At 39.4% G+C, this 17,654-nt stretch overlaps 2 protein-coding genes across 3 annotated transcripts; one reads left to right on the top strand and one right to left on the bottom strand.

The window, feature by feature from the left end:
* The first annotated feature begins 565 nt into the window (after window positions 1-565).
* tomm40 (translocase of outer mitochondrial membrane 40 homolog (yeast)) lies at window positions 566-5,998 on the top strand. Of its 2 annotated transcripts, none has more exons than XM_034121021.1 (9): window positions 566-631; window positions 1,431-1,660; window positions 2,303-2,463; window positions 3,888-3,989; window positions 4,081-4,186; window positions 4,665-4,787; window positions 4,972-5,048; window positions 5,278-5,380; window positions 5,501-5,998. In XM_034121021.1, the coding sequence occupies exons 2-9, from the start codon at window positions 1,450-1,452 to the stop codon at window positions 5,638-5,640; spliced, it is 1,023 nt and encodes a 340-aa protein (XP_033976912.1). In that variant the 5' UTR covers window positions 566-631; window positions 1,431-1,449; the 3' UTR covers window positions 5,641-5,998. The 2 variants fall into 2 exon arrangements, with proteins under 2 accessions (XP_033976912.1, XP_033976918.1); XM_034121027.1 differs by lacking the exon at window positions 566-631 and adding an exon at window positions 945-1,051.
* Window positions 5,999-8,575: 2,577 nt separating this feature from the next.
* Window positions 8,576-14,258, bottom strand: LOC117474612 (meprin A subunit beta-like). Its single transcript, XM_034120503.1, has 9 exons — window positions 14,220-14,258; window positions 13,777-13,894; window positions 13,320-13,498; window positions 12,794-13,012; window positions 9,967-10,242; window positions 9,635-9,865; window positions 9,072-9,506; window positions 8,772-8,945; window positions 8,576-8,685 (listed from the first exon to the last, which is right to left on the bottom strand). Exons 2-9 carry the CDS (start codon window positions 13,890-13,892, stop codon window positions 8,576-8,578), a joined length of 1,740 nt encoding a protein of 579 aa, XP_033976394.1. The 5' UTR covers window positions 13,893-13,894; window positions 14,220-14,258.
* Between the last annotated feature and the right edge of the window lie 3,396 nt (window positions 14,259-17,654).

Raw genomic sequence — 17,654 nt, 5'->3', positions numbered from 1 at the left:
GTGCTTATCATTGTTATTGTGCTCCATGTAGTCTCTGAAATTCTGCCATTTAATCAAACTAAATGTATAGTGTATGTTTAGGCACATGGGACTACCGTTTCTTCCTAAAATGACACTATCTTTTGTGTTAAGTCATGCCTTTTTCTTAGAGCAGAATGCTAGTGTGACATCTAAAATGTGTGTCTTAAGGTTTTCACCAAAGTAGAAGTTATTGATTAAGGATACAGAACCACCGATGTTGCACTTCTTCATTGCACATAAGGTAATATTGCATTTGATCAGTTCAGTTCACCTCTGGTAACCCCTCATCTTATTCAATTTTAGTTGAAAACTAAAGTATATTATTTGTAAATTGAATGATGAGCTACTGCCCGTAACATAGTTGTACCCTTGGAATGTCATTCAGTCGGAGATAGAATTAAATAAATGTTAAGCGAATGAACACCGTGATACGTCGTCCGGAGGGGGCTGTCCCAGCTTTGTTGTCAGCCAATCAGGGTTGAAGTAGGATGTACATTAACCAATCGGTGGACGAGTTACGCGAAATAGGCGGGCCCTTGTCAAACACGGTCACGGACGTTGTGGTGAACTTTACCGGTGTTGAACCTACCCCTGGACCCAAACCTTCAGCGTGAGTAAACCTTAACATGGCATTAGTACTTTTATGAGGGGTTAATTTGATTGTAAACACGCCACATATCTTACTCTCTATTACCATATTTTCCTTGAAGTGGTGCCGTGAAGACTTAAAGATCTCGTGCTCGAATCCACATGGCTACCTAGCTAGCTAACCAACCAACCAACCCTGCTAGCCTGCATGAAGCTCACAGGTTAATTGCTGCAAGCGGATAGTTTTACCGGCTTATCTCCAAAGGTGTCCTCTGTAGTAAACAACAAGCTCCTGTTCGATATTTCTTGCAGTTGTATTGTAACATATTAAAGTTGTATTTTATATATTGAGAGTTTGACAACGCTGGGCCTTAGCTACAACAAACCAACCTTACGTTACTTACTGTCAGGAGGACTCTTGACAGATCACTGGAGCTTGCAAGTGAGCTAACTATTGTGGCGCTAACTGTGCATTGGAAGTACTGTGTGGGGGTAATTGTGGTATTTAGGGTTTATTGTTTGCATAACAGAACACTTGCATCTTCATGTTTAATCCTTGCAATCTAATACTGCAAATGTGACATATTATTTAACGAAGTAACCTGGAGCTGTGTTGTAGTTAATGACATTAATATCATTAATTATATAATTCTACTGTATTTACTGTAATTGTGTAATTTCTACTTTTATCTTTAATATTATGATGCATGCTTCTTAATCAATATTAAGCTATCTTTGGCTCTTTACTTGCTGTAACAATGTACATTTCCCCTCTGTAGGACGAATAAAGTTATTCTGATTCTGTATTATCTCTCTCCCAGTCTGTCACAGTCTCAGAGTATGGGCAGTGTGTTGGCTGCCGCCTCCCCCAGTCCTGCCCCAGCTGCAGCTGGAGGTAGTCCAGGGGTCCCGGGGCTGGGGTCCGACCCTCTAGGGTTCACCATGCCCTCGGTGTCTTCCGTCCCTGCTACGTCTGACCAGCAGACAGCAGATGCAGACTCCCCTCTCCCAAATCCTGGCACATATGAGGAGTGCCACCGCAAATGTAAAGGTAAGAAATTTTTTTTGTGTGATCCCCAAGTAATGACATTTTTTTTGTCAACATTTGTTCCACTTTAGGTCTCTTATTATACTCTTTTTCATCAATATATTATAGGTCTCAGATATACAAACATGTCTCTGAAGTGTTTGGCTTGAAACACCAAACAGATCATTGCATTGTAGCATCCCATAATCCCCTCTGTTTGAGCCCTGTTTCAAAAGTGCTGATTCTCTGTTACTTTAGATGAAAATAAGGAGCCACTCCCCACGCCCCTCTGAGAGATATTTGGTTAAAAAGACCACAATGGTGCTCTAGGAGGAGATTCAGGTGATAAGGTGGGGGGGGGGGGGGGGTTACCTTGGTTGGTGATTGGCTAATGGTTACACAAGCCAACAAATCGTTATGACATCATAAAGAGGCCAAAATCTGATCAGCTCATTTTCAGACAGGTTTTTATATAAATGGACGGTGAGGGAATCTTTTTTCCTGAAACTTTCTTTACACAGAGGGGACACACGTTGATGTATATACATGAAAAAGTGGATTTTGCACAATAGGTGACCTTTAAAGTATTACTAATGGTATTTAATAAGATCACTTATTAGATATAGGTATGGTCTGTAATCTTCTTCTGCCCTATCTCTGTTTCAGAGGTGTACCCTCTGCAGATGGATGGGGTGCGGTTAGTGGTCAACAAGGGTCTGAGTAACCACTTCCAGGTCTGCCATACGGTTACCCTCAGTACTCTTGGTGATTCTGGTTATCGATTTGGATCCACCTACGTAGGCAGTAAACAGACTGGACCAGCAGAGGTAATGATCATCTCTTTAATAAACTCTTAAGTCCCTTACACACCAAGCCAATTTCGGCCGTCGATAGATGTCGGGCCGTCGATAAGCGTCGTGTCGCCCTACTCAGATAGGTGTGTCTTGGTGTGTCCCGCCCCGTCGTGTCTTTTCGGCCGTGCCGACACCTTCCGCTGCCGATTCGACATGTTGAATCGGTAGGCTGTCGGTAAAAGGCCGTCGGCTAAAGAAATCACTCTGATTGGCTGTTCAGCTTAGCGAATCAGTGCATGAGAAGTGAAACGGAAGTGAGGGACCCAAACAAACTATTAAGAAGGCAAATCTGAGATTTCATTTAACTCCAGCTCTCGACACAGGTTCGGGAAAGCCCCATGAGCTTCTCGCTGTAGAGTGAAAATGGAACACACACGCTATTTGTTGTTTGTTTATATCACGCAGTCTGTTCTTCTTCTCTCGGTGTATGACACAGACTGTCTTCCGGTTGTTGCCTCTTTTGAATGACGAATACACACTACCGCCGCCTGCTGGTAAGGAGAGTTATTGCCACTCACGCATGCGCAAGTTCGTACGTGTAACTTGGCCGTTGGCTGAAGTCTTTGCGGTGTGTTCCAGTGCGAAACATGGTCAAGACGCAGGAGACGTGAGGCGACATTCCGTCGGGACGTGTTCTTTGGTGTCAGTTTGGTGTGTCAGGACCTTTAAAGTGTTGTTGACATTTAGGACTTGGGCTTAGACAGTCTTTTGTTGGTTAGAGGTTAAGCTTTATCTCTTTTAATGACCTCCTTTGTATTCAACGCTGAATAACAGGTTTCAATAACAACTTTACATCAGTTTTAGTGCTTTGCCTACAAGGATCACACAAGTAATTTGTATTTGCTCAACAACATTTACAATGCTTTAGGTAAAGGCAGCATAAAACGGTGTTTAAGCATCAACATTGCAATATGTGCATGTGCAATAGTCACATCACAGTAATGTCAAGTAAAACAAAGTTATTCAAACATGTGATGCTATTTGGTCTGTGTCATAACACATTTACTGCGATTTAATTTCTGGGACACTCTGATTTTGTAACTTGTGAGTAACAGAAGGATTCTGCACACACAGGGATCCACCAATCACAATCATTTTAATCAATTTATAAAAAAACAGGAAGATATGGTTGCAAAAATAACATGTCATATCAGGGTTATGGCAATATTTCAGCTACAGATGGGATGATATTGACCAAAAACTGGTATTTTGTTGCTATTTAGACAACATTTCCAGTATTTTTACATACATATCGCTGAATATTTTTTTAGCATTGTCAGTTTTTTCCAAAATCTTGCAGCCCTAGTCAGGAAGATATTCAGCCCCCAGCTTGGCTACAAGGTTTCACATGTTATTCACATGAATTTAAAACTAATACATGTATTTACTCCCCTCAGTCATTCCCAGTTATGGTTGGAGATATGGACAACACTGGTAGTGTGAATGCTCAAATCATCCACCAGCTTACGTCTGCAGTACGCTCCAAAATAGCCATCCAGGTATGTAGACTTGCCGATGTTTTGTCTTTTTTCAGCTTTCAGCGTCACTTACTTTGTAATTTCAGTCTGTCCCCCTTTTTGTGTATTTTAGACCCAGCAGCATAAGTTTGTGAACTGGCAGTGTGACATGGAGTGGCGCGGGGAAAACTTCACCTCTGCCGTGACGCTCGGAAATCCAGATGTACTTGTTGGATCTGGTATGGTTTCGTTTTTTCTAATTCCTCATAATAAAGTCCACAGAGGGGTTTGTTGTAGCCCATACTAATCTTTTTACAAACTACTTGATCAAAGTGCTGCAGGTCCTGATTCAAGAATATTCACTTTTAAGTCATGATAGGAAAAGTTGTCTCTCCTGTATTTTGCATGACAGGATCTGTTATAGGGATGAAGTCAAACTTTGTTGGAGTTGTTGTGACTACAGAATAACTCGCAGTGTTACGAGCTTTTCCCCTCAAAAACAACCTTTGGCAGATTATAGACACTAGCTACAGAGAGCACTAACCAGATAACAGCTAAGTTTAATTTTGGCAGGTTGTCAAGTTTCTCTCGTTGATTATTGAAATAACCTGCCAGCAACTCCACACAGTTTAATTCAGGATGTCCATACTACAAATACAGATGATAAGAGACCATACTGTGTACATCATTTGAATCTCTTTTCCTGTTTTCCCTCAGGCATTTTGGTGAGCCACTATCTGCAGTCCATCACACCAGCTCTGGCTATGGGTGGAGAGCTGGTGTACCACAGAAGACCGGGGGAGGAAGGGGCCGTCACCTCCCTGTTGGGCAGGTACACAGGTAAATCCCTGCTCTGTCACTCTCTCAATCTTATATTTACCTGTTCATTTAGCACATTGTCCTTCATTATGGTTAGTTCATTTAATCACTCTTCTGTAGTGTGATATGGACCAAGTGGTGCCAAATCTAATTGCATTCTTATGTTACCTCTGTGATAGATTCTCAATCCTTTATTTCTCCCCAGGGGACAACTTCATAGCTACATTGACTTTGGGAGGAGCAGGAGCGCATGCTACATACTATCACAAAGCCAATGATCAGGTACCTGAGATTAGTAATAGTGTGTGTGTGTGTGTGTTTATAATTCTGAGTTTCTGTGTATCAATCATCATCGTTCATCCCCCAAAACTTCTCAAATGGAGCATTTTGTTTCACATTCCGATTTTTCACTTAAAGCATACGTTTTTCAGAAAGCCCTTTAGTGTGTATTGTTTTACGACAAACATGAAAACATTTAAATCTATTCTCTAACTTTTATCTTCTAATACAGTTGCAGATGGGAGTTGAATTTGAAGCCAACACAAGGATGCAAGAAACCACGGCGTCCTTTGGTTACCAGTTGGACGTTCCCAAAGCTAACTTGCTCTTTAAAGGTAAATAAATCCAGTATTAATACACCCATAGCCACACAAATTAAATGACTATTCATTTAGAAAATGGCAAAAATAAATATAGATTTTCTCTTTAAAAAAATGTGCTCTTCCTCTCCTCAGGCACGGTTGATAGTAACTGGATGGTTGGGGCTACCCTGGAAAAGAAACTGCTGCCGCTGCCCCTCACTCTGGCTCTCGGTGCTTTCCTCAACCACCGCAAGAACAAGTTCCAGTGTGGCTTCGGTGTCACCATCGGCTAGCGGTGCGGCGGCGCCTGGAGCCACAGCTTGGACCGGCACAGAGACACACCGGAACCTGGACTAAGTTTTAGAAATTGGATTCAGAGACTCTCTTACACAACTGTGATTTCCCGGGGCAGACAGAGAGACAAAGATAACTACCAAGGAGCCAGAACTGGCCAAGCCATGCCTACATTGTGTAGCACAAATGTCTTTCCTTTTATGGTGTATTCCATATACCCAGAGGCTAGAGCGATGTATAACAGAGGGCATCAGTGATGCATGAGAACATGTGATGTGAAAATCAAAGTGGTTAGACATAATATATGGTGATCATGTAAGATGATTCAAATAAATGTGATTACTTTTTGTAAAAGTGGATGTTGCGTTTGCTTGTAGAAGAACTGGATGCAAAAGGTGACATGAGGCTAATTTTCAGATTCATATTCTACTTGGGGCTCACTTATAAAATGTTTTACAGGCTTTAGTGTCAGCATAAACATTCACAAATGGTTTCTCTTACTGTGGGGAGTATGGGATAAAAACACCATCAAATGTAAGCATCATCAGAGAAATATGTTGAAAATATCATGGAAAAGTCATACAATAGATGGGGGAAATCATAGTATAGTATGTCTAAATTATCATGACAAAACTCCTACAATGTCCAACATGTATCAAAAAGGTCAGGATATAGTACAACAAAAAGTAAATAAAAAAATTCATAGCACAGCATTTGGTAAAATACCAAATAAAATGTATAGTATTATAGAATATAGTATTGGAAATATCATAAAAAACGTGATAGAATGTGTGCCATGAAAGGTTTTATTCACACAGGCATGGTCATTAAAATGTATTTTATAGCTTAGTTTCACATGAAAGGTCAAGTATGTTGTTAAAAGTTAATTGTTTGCTATAAAAGTCTCAATATGTCATGCCATAAATCCCGTATAACATTAAAAAAGAGGTCTTCACAATAGTATAATACTACTTAAGTGATTGAATCATCTCAGGAAAACAGATCATAAAAATAATTTCATGTATAGTAAGCCGAGTGAAAAAAAACTCACTGAATAGTATCGGGTATCTTGTGAGACGATCACAGTGCATTGAGCAAGGCATGGGATCCCCACACTTCTCCCTGGGTTCTGTATAGTAGCTGCCCACTAATCCTGAAAGTAGGTCATGTTAAATGCAATTTAACAAGGATTCAAACTAAACCCTCCATTGCCATACAAAATGAAGTCTTTAAAATGTATTAAAATTGTGCTCCTAGCAAGTTAACCAAATCAACTTAAGTGTTGATCGTGTCCAATTCATTGTTTTGTCTATTTCTGCTGCCAACAAGTGGCCAAAAGAGATCTGTTCATGCTTTTCTGACTGGCATCTGATAAATGTGATATGTGGACCAAGTGATAAAGAAAGAAGACTGCCTTCCACTCGGTGAGTTTTTATTTTCTACATACGCTTTCACAATCCAACATACTAACAAGCATTTTGTAACTAACGCGACCCAAACCATGTCGTTGCACACATTTATATATTCTCAGAAATGCTAATGTTGTGAACTAACAACCACTTTGCACACAAATAAAGGCTCACACTTAAACTTTCCTTTGTATTACCCAGTTATAAAAGCAGTGAATCTTATATTTCTAATTTATTTGAATACACTTCCATAAGAATTCGAAGTAAAGATAATAACAAAACTGTGGTTACACTGATCAACTGCCTTCATGGATCAAAAAGCTTGAAACACAATAATTCCAATACAATTTTGTTTAATTAATGTCCTAGGTCTTTCGAACGTTACAACATATATACAAAGAAGGATTTTAATTGTAATTTGATATTAGGCATTGATTGCCTGCAGTTTGTTTTCAGGCCTGTTAAAAAATGAGTGAAGCACTAAAACTAGTGGCAGAGCACAGTAATTCAATTATTACATACATTTGAAAATCATTTGTAACTGTATTTCAAAACAATCAATAACGCCAAAATAATATTGTTTTTGTGCAAATAATGTAAATGTAAGTGGTCATTTCCATGAGGAATGAGGACCTAGAAAAGGAAACATGGTTATAATAATCAACTCCCAATCATCAGTTTGACCCGGACAGACATGATCACAATAACAAATATATTGTAACAACATCATCAACTCTATGCAGGCATTTCATTGACTTTTACATAAGCTGTTATACAATGTGATACAGTTGTAACCAATATTTGTTTTACCCTTTTGAGTTACATTTTTGATCTGTGTATATAACTAGAGAAAAAAACGAGAGAAAGAAAACAACAAAAGAAACGTAATACATGTAAAACAGCTGAATAACTCTGCATTACGGGTTCCGTCATGAGCTGAGGTTCAAGGTTCAAGGCTTTTATTAGTCATACGTACATAGCTACAGTGTAGTTATGACGATGACAATCTTAAGTCACAGGCTCACAGGCGAGATGTGCTTCAAGGTATCAAAAGCATCGCCGCTAGCAGGAGGGTGAGGACAGGAGAACACAGCAAACCAGGAGAGAAGCCAGACATGCTGAAGCCGGAAGAAAATAATGGATTAATTAAGATATGAAGATTTTAGACACATACAAACATACACAACCGTATTTTGTAACAAGTGGAAATAGTCTCAACAGCATGAAATTAAGCTTTCAAAGTCCACTGTTTTTATGGCTTACAAGGTTTTTCATCTATACTGTGTGAGTCAATATAAATACCTGTCATCGGTGGTTCTTGGAGGCTCACGGGTTGTGAAGCTGTAAAATGCATATAATAATTAGAAAGGTGTATATAAATCGAATTGCTTCATTTAAAAAAGAGAAATATATATATGGCATCATTTGATAGACATATTAAACTCCTATGTTTTTCCAAAGAAACTCCAAAGTTCTGTTTTGACAATAACAAGTGGTTTTAGTGTTGAAAAATGATAACAATGTCCTACCGTGATGAACAAGGGCCTTCTTTCAGCTCTTTAGGAGGATATTTAATATTCACTTGTCCAACTTGAGGAATTGGCAGAGCACTTCCATTGATGAGAGCAGTGATATCTAGCAAAGAAAAAAACTTGGGTAATTATGTGCCATACTTCAACTTAGCGTACATTTAAACATTTAGAGAAAAATAATCAGCTTGCCTTGGAAGCTAAAGGTGAAAATGACACTTCCCCCCTTGAGGAACTCCCTGGTTTTTGATTCATTTTTATCGGAGAAAGTAGATCTGCCATACATAGATCCGGCAAAGATGGTTTCACCATTGTCATCTACGTAAGGCAATCCAACCAGACGAGGATTGTCCCACACATAACTGCCTGTTTAAAGAGAGCAATAGATCATTTAAGTTAAATAACGAGAGAGTGTTCTAAACCAAAAACTTCTTATGTAAATAAATACTGAACACTTTTATGTTCTTTTAGACTTACCATTAGAGGATGTGCTTAGGTCACTGGTGATACTAAATTGTTTGGACATCTGCAGCTGGATGTTGGCGTTCTGGTCCAGCATTTTGAAGGTCACCTGCCTTTCTGTGCAAGGCCACTCCAGCCAGTTATCATTTTCACCAGACACGAGTTGCACAAACAATCCGAAAGATGAATTATACAGCTCAATCGCTAGCTTGTAAGCATAGCCCCCGCTGGAGTAATACCGAGTGCTGTATTTAGAGGCTCCATAATCACTGGCATCCCAATTGCGCTCAAAGTCATCAAGCTGCATGGTTACATGTGGACATTCGATCTCTGACAGATTGATGTCATCGATTGAGAAGCCGCCTGTAGAGCTTCCTGCTCCTTTACAAACCTCAAACTCCACCTGGAAGTGCTTGGTGGCATTCAGGGACACATGATGGAGCTTCCATTGTTTTGTTGGCCCGCCTGGAGGAAGAATTTTGTAATGTCTGAATTGAATTTGTTGAATATTAAAAGGCGCATGAGATATATAGCTTTCAAACACAAGATTCTTAAATGCTATTTATAGAGAATGATACCAGATGCTACATTACCATCAATCTGCCCCATGAGGCGTAGGGTTCCCTTGAGGTCCAATTCATTCTGAAACTCTCTGATCCAGATGTTGAGGTGGTCTGACATTTTCCCACTGTGGAAATAGTAGAACTGGAGACACTGGACATGATGCTCCCTATTGAGACTCATCCTGTGGGTCTCCAGCCAGGCCGAGTCTCCCTCCTCACCTGATGCCGTGCTAACATGCATGAAGTAACCCACATCTTCACCTAGAATGTGTATTGTCCAAAAAATAAGGAGTTATATATTTGTGTTTTTAATCAGTTTCTGTGGGGATACTTGATAATATATTCAACAGTTCAAAGATAACATGACATAAGGGTGGGTGGCATAAGAAAGTTGGATAGGAATAGTACATATTTTAATTCATTGTCGGGGAAAGTTTTGAAGTACACACATGCAATGTTAGATTTAAAAATCTTACTTTGTTCACCACTGCCACTGGGTAGATTGGTGTGGTCAGACACAGGACCCCCTGTAACATTTGTTACCATTTCCCAGCCAAGCCCACTCTGTGAACAGCTAGTCATTTGACACATGGTCTCATCGCGGAAGCTGCATGTCATCTGAAATGCAATGGTTGACTCTGTAGAGTAAGATAGAGAACATTGGGTTGCGGACTCTTGGTTGAATGTAGGGTATCAAATCAAAATAAGACTGATTCCGATTTATTAAAGGATTGTGTGGGTAGTCATTTAATATTGAGTAAACCTTTAAGTTTGAAGTTCATTGTTCAAATACATGTTTTGATTCACAAACTGCAACCAAATGACATTATACAGGTTCACAGGAATCATTAAAGGGCCCATGTCATGGCCATTTCCACTGATCATAATTACATTGTTGAGGTATACTAAAATAGATTTATACTGTGCAATTTTCCAAACTCACATTGGTTTCGCATACAGCATCTCTGTCAAGCATGTGTATTCAGCAGTATTCACTTTCTCCACTAAACGACTCGTTGGAGCTCTTGCCCCCCCCTCCCTGTGAGCCTAGTGTGCTCCGATTGGTCAGCTCGGCCACTCGTTCTGATTAGTCAACCACCAGAGAGGCTGCGCCCATGTCAGTGCTTTTCCCGGCTGCTCTCAGCGTAACATCAGTCTTATCATGGCGTCGGTACAGCGGTATATTTTATATACATATATATTTTTAACTGTTGTTATAGAAGAGTGTGACGGCCTCAGGGCCTTTGTCTTACGGTGGGGTGGAGCTGAAGAGGGTAATCAGCGCGATCACGGACACCTCCGTAGCCGGTGCTATTAATCCCAGCGGCCCGGAGTCTCTCTCCAAAGCGGCTGCAGAAGGACGAACTGAGCGACCCTCTCCCCTCGACCACCTGTCTCTGCATTTACTACAATAAATGTGCCGTGGTTTTGTAAACTCGTGTATGTCTCCTTGCCTTTCCGTTGTGGCCTACGAGCTACTCTCATAACAAAGAGTAAGTTATTTTTACCCGTTATAAACTACTACTGTTTGATGAGAAATCAAATCATGGTTTGCTATATATGAATTCAGGGAAGAAAGGATAGGCCTACTAAGTATTTCCATTAAACTTTATTTTTAGAAATGTACAAAATGAACATAAATATACATATATACACGGTATATCATCCATTCCTCCTCCTCGCATCTTGCCTGCGCAGTCGGTGCGGTGCCTTTTAGCACCCTCAGTAGTAGTAGAATCCCTTCCCCGTCATGGATTGTCCGCCAGGATCTGGCTGGACGAAATCAAATGCAAATCACAAAATATTAGAGAAACTTAGTTGTTTTAGATTCGTTAGTAGTAGTTGTGTAATGAACAGCTTGCCTGCTAATATGCTAACCTAGCTTTGTTTACCTTGGTAGCTAACACGATATGAACGTTAGCTTGGAGGAAAGGCAACTATAATGCAGTGTAATAAAACTACTATGAACAAAAGCTAGTGGTTCATATTAGGCTAGCAATAACGTGTTTATAATTGCAATCGTATACGGGTATTCTGCTACGTTCGGTCATACAATGTAACTTGCATGAATACATTGTTTTGCGCTAGCATACAGCTAGCCTCGTTAGCTACATGCAGTATATGTACGGTCACAATGTACGGTAAATCACAGTACAGTATACTGTATGAGTATTCCGTGTGTGTGACTGCAGACATTCTCCTGCCATGACAAACATGTAAGGCCATCTGCTGACATTGTAGTTGATATATTTAAACGCTAGCAACGTAGCATCACAAAAATGTTTTTCTGACCGAAACTAGCTCTAGCTCCGTGTGTTAGATCGCTACGCCAGCTATAATGTAATTACGTTTCGCGACTGACCGGCAAATCACCCGGAGTATACTGTCAATAGGTATTTTGTGTGTGAATGCAGACATTCTCCTGCTATGAGATACATGTATGCAAGGCCATCTGCTGATATTAGAGTTGATATATGGAAACTCTAGCAACTTAGTTAGCACTGTGTCAATGGCTTAGCAGTCCAACACAGTTTACACATTTAAACAGTCTTGTTTGATAAATACACAAATAACAATGCAAACTTACAGGTTGTATACCCAGATCTTCCCCTGCTCCAAACGGTCCAAACAAGCTGTGCATATCCGGCCTCAAACTGGGCAATGTTTTGGAAGCTTTCGTCTGTGAAATGCCGGTTCTTCGAACCTCTGGAGGAGGAACACGACGCTGGTGGTGTGGCCATAGCTCTTCGGGATTGGTCCATTTCGTTCCGGGTACCGCATGACATCAGGCGGTACCCGGAACTAAATGGAAGACTCAAATGGGCAGTGACGTATCTCCAACGAGGCGTTTTGGGGAGGTATTTTCTGTGTTAGAGTTTTACTCGCTACAGGGTGTACTTTGAGGGTTTTGACTCTGCACACCGTTTACATGCATAAAAACCTTCATAACACACAAGGGGACGGGTAATAACCGGAAAAGCATGACATGGGAGCTTTAAGTAAGCTCTTATCTGGCTTTTGATAAGAATGAATGAAGAATAGCTTTAGTTCGAGCTTGTGCTGTAGTCAATGATTTCTTTACTCAGGTAAAAGCACAGGTAAAGTTATTGAGTTCATTAAAATGCCTCTTGAAAACCTGCTGGGCTGCAAATAGCATTATTATATCTCTACCAACTTTCAAACACTTACTGCATTTGTAGAGGAGGTTCAGCTCCAGAGCGTCTTTGGGACTCACTTCCAGTCTTTGACCAATCACATCCTGGAACTTTGGGTCTTTGGTTATAATAGTTGACCCGTTGCCATTGCTGAAATAACCTGTGCCGTAGTGCATCACTGACCAGAAGTCATACGGGACTCCCTGGGTGGTGGTGGTTTCATTGCTTTGTTTGTCAAAATTATTCTCATAGCCTAGATAAAGACATATAAAAGCCAACCATTATTTGTTTAAACTTATTAAGATATGAAGAAGATTGTTTGGAATAATGTTATGTATTCATTGTTTTAATTTCAGCAACATTTATCTTGCCACCAATTTATATTTGAAATACTTTTGATTATACCGTCTGTATTTAGACAAAAATATTGATGATATGTTTATGGACTAATTATTCTAATAACTTATTTCTTTCCAACTCATTGTAGGTCCTTTTATATACCTTGATATAATCCTGTAAATATAAAGAAGAGGCATGTTTAATAAGAATCTGTAACAAACCTTCTCTGATGTTCTCGTTAACAATGGTCACATAATCATCTCTGTCATATCTGGACTGTTCATGGTAGAAGCCCAAAGCATGGAGGAACTCATGTTCAACGATTGAGATGGAATCACAGTTAGACCCGATGGAGATGTTCTGTCCGTTGGATATTACTTTCCCAATATATGAATAACATCTAAAATGAGAAAGAGCATCAGCAACAGCATTTTGACTGACCTTACCAGGCCTCGTTTATCAAAAGCATTCATAGTGAAAGTAAAAAATATGTGTATAGTAGAAAGAACAAAGACGTATATTTATCAAACATGCCCCTAAATCACAGCAGCTCATTTACATCCAGAAGCAAAATATGGTCAACCACGTACTTATGAAATGATGTAATGTTGAGGAACCTTTTGTGGACAAAGAAGCTAACAAGAAAGGAATGGTAAAGACAGAACAAAAAAAACATACCCATTTAACTTCTTGACGTGGATGTAATACTCCTCAGAGTCCCTTGGTTTGAAGTCAATACATGACTTCAACCTGAACTGGTCAAAGGCTTTCAGGGTGAGTCCTTTAGCATTCATCTCTGCCATTGTTCATGGGGATTTTTCAAATAGAAGAAGAACAAGTAAATGATAATATGAATGCATAGTTTCGGTGGCGTTTTCTTTACTGGGAACATTACTGGAATATGTATGCTCTGGTGGATGCCTTTAATGATTAAGATCATGCCTAAGGAGCTTTGTTCACGTCAATGTGCTGCTGCTATCTGGTTCTTATCTCCCAGGAACTGACCCCAATAAACTGGTTAGGTCAATGATATAAAATATTTAACAAACTCTCTAACATGGCTCATAGCTGTTCTCACCAAAGACACATTTTTTGGTTAATGCAGGAACAATTATATTTACCAAGGTCTTTGTCCAAAACGTATGGGACTGGAGATGTCCACAGTTCGTCCCCATCAGTAATGGCACTCCTCTGCATTGTTGGTGGTGCCTAAAAAGATTTATAAGAAATGTAATGGGTGTTGGAAAATAATCATATAAACCAAGTTTCAGTTACATCATTTACAACAAAAAAAACCCACCTTCAGGATATCATCATGTAATAAATCTAAGATAAAGCACAAAAGGGTTGTGTTTTTAAACAAAGAAAGGTGCTGCAGTTAAGTATGGACGTGAAAACAGCAATATTAACACAGGTCCATTGAATGATATGAAGATGTTTGACTTTACCCTTGTTTGCCTCTTCAATGCTCTGGTCGTCACCAATGTCTAAAAAAAATTGAGAGGTTGCCATATAAAGTAACATTGATGAATGATATGATTATACTAGTTATATTTGATCAAATAAACGACTACAACTTACCCACTATCAATGTTTTTCCGACCTGTGAACAAAGACATTTGATCATATTAACAGATGTAGTAATATAATATGTTATGTTCAACATGAAACACAAATAACGTTATTGTATTCTATCTAATGATAGTTTTTTTGGGAAACAGGTACGCTTAAAACTTTCGTCAAAACAATACCTAATTAATTCCTGCTATAAACTTTACGAAATGAAACACTGCAGTATGAAATACATCATGATTTGACAGAAAATAGAACAATAAAGTTACTCTTACCGTTTTTCGTGAGAATGATAATAAAAATATCAAGGTCACAACAAGGAAAATGTAGCCTTTCATCCTTTTGTCTTGGAACAAACCTAAACTATACACAGATATATGAATAAACGTAAAAGATGTCCCAATATATATATTGTTTAAATATTATAAAGAGAATATATTGCTCAACCAATTTAAACAATAGCTTTTTTTTCTTTAAATTAATCAATAAATAAATGATAAGTTCGATTAATTTGTATTTAAAGAAGACAGAAATTGCTCATCTGCGTTTACCCTCTGCCAGCCTGATCGTCTGAGCCCTAACTGAACATGAGAGGCTTTGGCTGCAACAGATTCACTTTATATGTTATACAAAAGAAAGAAAAACAGGTTTTAAAACTATTCAGACAATGCAGCCCCATGCCTGTTTTTCAGGTCTCAGGCTCGAAAATGACATTCCCAGAACAAATGAATATATCTTCACTTCTAAAAGGGGTAAATTAATAAGCTTCCGGTTTTGGGCATGCTGGCTGCGCATACTCTCATTCACCAATGGTAATATTTAGATCAGGGGTGGGGAACCTTTTTCCTCTCAAGGGCCATTTCAATTCCATTCAACCAAACATCCTCTAGGGGGTCCAAAGATTTTTTTTTAAATGTTGAAGTTAAAAGCATCAATCTGGTGCACTTTGAGAGCAACATTAAGAGATCTATGGATACATCTCTCAACACCCATATGAAACAGAACTGTAAACAGATTTTCTTTTTCTTTATGGATATTTTACAATTCACTCCCCTTTCAAACTGTATTCTTGTTTATTAATAACAACATTTTCTTTTACTGTCATATAGTATTTTATACCTGTTTACTTTATTCTCAATTTTTTTTATAACTATAATGATCATATAAAGATGTGCCTCACTGGTTGTAGAAAAAGCTTATTATATTCGTTAGCATAGCTAGCTAACCAGATGCTAATAACAACAAAGTTATTGACTGTATGATCAGTATGACAGATGAACCGATCGCCACTGGGCTTTCAACTAAAGACACAGCCACGCAAAAACTGCGGCATGTGTACGGCTCCTTATGGGTACTGCAACTGATGTAGTGCCGGAGCCGCGTTCTGGTGGTCTCCGTCAGAACTGCACCCCTGTCAGACGAGACATATACAACGTGATGACACGTTAGGCTCGTGTTGTGTTCAAGGACCCTGACCATGGCCAGGAAAAACAGGCACTACCTTGTTTAATTATTTTGCGGTCTAGATTTCTTTAATTTTTTTCTTTTTTGCGTGTGTTTATAAATTACCTCGAGGGCCGTACCAAATGGTCTCGCAGTCCGTATACGGCCCGGAGGCCGGAGGTTCCCTACCCCTGGTTTAGATGGATTTAGGAACTTCCCCTCGATTCTATCCACCCAAATGACCCCAGAAGTGTTTATTTTCCCCAAACCTCTCTAAAAAGGTCAAATTTCACTTGTTTTGCATCAATCTTGATACAGGGTACTTATTATATGTATAATTTGGATTCCTGAAGCTTTTAGTCTACTATCCCATCATTCAAGGGTGGTATTCACTATATAATGTTTTTCTTTTGGACGGAAACTAAAATGTAATGTTCAATCTGAATTTACTTTAAAATAAAAACATCTATATTGATTCTGACTCTTCTACATCCAACTCACAGGTTTATCATTGCTTTGAGAAAAAGCTTATTAATTTACCCCTTTTAGAAGTGAAGATATAGACCCCCTTTACACGAGAACGAAACGGCTTGTATCTGCATAGTTTCTCTTGCGTATAGCCCTATTATTTACACGAGGCTGTAACAAAACGATAGAAACGGACCCCATAAACGATAACGGGTCCCAAGGTGGATAGATTTGCAAACAAAACGCTCTGGGGGGTCAAACGGCTCCGTGTAATCGCCTCTATACGATAATTTCCTGAAAAAATAACGATAGCCCCACCTCTCCCCGCCTCTGCTGCTCACTGCTGTAGCATGGCCAGTAGCTACTGTCAGTAGCTACTGCTAGTGCAACTGCTACTGACCATGCTACAGATGTTAGTACACCATCTACAGCTCGACCATGCTACAGATGTTAGTGCAAAATCTACAGCTCCTCTACCACAACCATAAGCAACAAGTGGACATGGAGAATTACATGAACTACTACATGTTGCTAAATCCACCGCAGGGCATAAACAGAAGGGTAGCCATGGCAACCATGCTCCGGGGTCTTCTTCGCTGCTTTTGGTGTATTTTGTGGCGGAAGTTACAGCGCCACTTACAGTCCCGGCATATGTACTACAGCGTTTCCAGCGGTCTCGTGTGAACAGACACGTTAAATGAAACGAATGCATGTGAACGGAAGACTTTTTTGAAAACGCATACTGTGCATAAACGCAAACGTTCCCGTGTAAAGGCAGCCTTAGTCAATTGTTCTGGGAATGTCATTTTCGAGCCTGAGGCCTGAAAAACAGGCTCGGGGCTTAACAGGTTAAAGCAAATGAAGTGCCACACCCCACACCCCTGTGTTAAAAAACACATTGGTGCTCTAGAAGGAGATTCAGGTGATAAGGTATAAAATACTATATGACAGTAAAATAAAAAGTTCTTATTAATAAACAAGAATACAGTTTAAAAGGGGAGTGATTTGTAAAATATCCATAAAGAAAAATAAAATCTGTTTACAGTTCTGTTTCATATGGGTGTTGAGAGATG

Source organism: Trematomus bernacchii, unplaced genomic scaffold (assembly GCF_902827165.1).
Source record: "Trematomus bernacchii unplaced genomic scaffold, fTreBer1.1, whole genome shotgun sequence".
NCBI classification, from domain to species: domain Eukaryota; kingdom Metazoa; phylum Chordata; class Actinopteri; order Perciformes; family Nototheniidae; genus Trematomus; species Trematomus bernacchii.
The sequence above is the reverse complement of the archived record's forward strand: the minus strand, read 5'-3'. Positions and strand labels throughout refer to the sequence as shown.

What these genes read in the sequence shown, in the direction of transcription:
- tomm40 (XM_034121021.1), top strand. Translation starts at nt 1,450, where the DNA reads ATGGGCAGTGTGTTGGCTGCCGCCTCCCCCAGTCCTGCCCCAGCTGCA. An exon ending in AGATGTACTTGTTGGATCTG is followed by an intron (nt 4,187 to 4,664) that starts GTATGGTTTCGT and finishes GTTTTCCCTCAG; the next exon opens with GCATTTTGGTGAGCCACTAT. An exon ending in ATCACAAAGCCAATGATCAG is followed by an intron (nt 5,049 to 5,277) that starts GTACCTGAGATT and finishes CTTCTAATACAG; the next exon opens with TTGCAGATGGGAGTTGAATT.
- LOC117474612 (XM_034120503.1), bottom strand. Translation starts at nt 13,892, where the DNA reads ATGAATGCTAAAGGACTCACCCTGAAAGCCTTTGACCAGTTCAGGTTG. An exon ending in TAACGAGAACATCAGAGAAG is followed by an intron (nt 13,013 to 13,319) that starts GTTTGTTACAGA and finishes GTCTTTATCTAG; the next exon opens with GCTATGAGAATAATTTTGAC. An exon ending in GCCACCCACCCTTATGTCAT is followed by an intron (nt 9,866 to 9,966) that starts GTTATCTTTGAA and finishes TACACATTCTAG; the next exon opens with GTGAAGATGTGGGTTACTTC.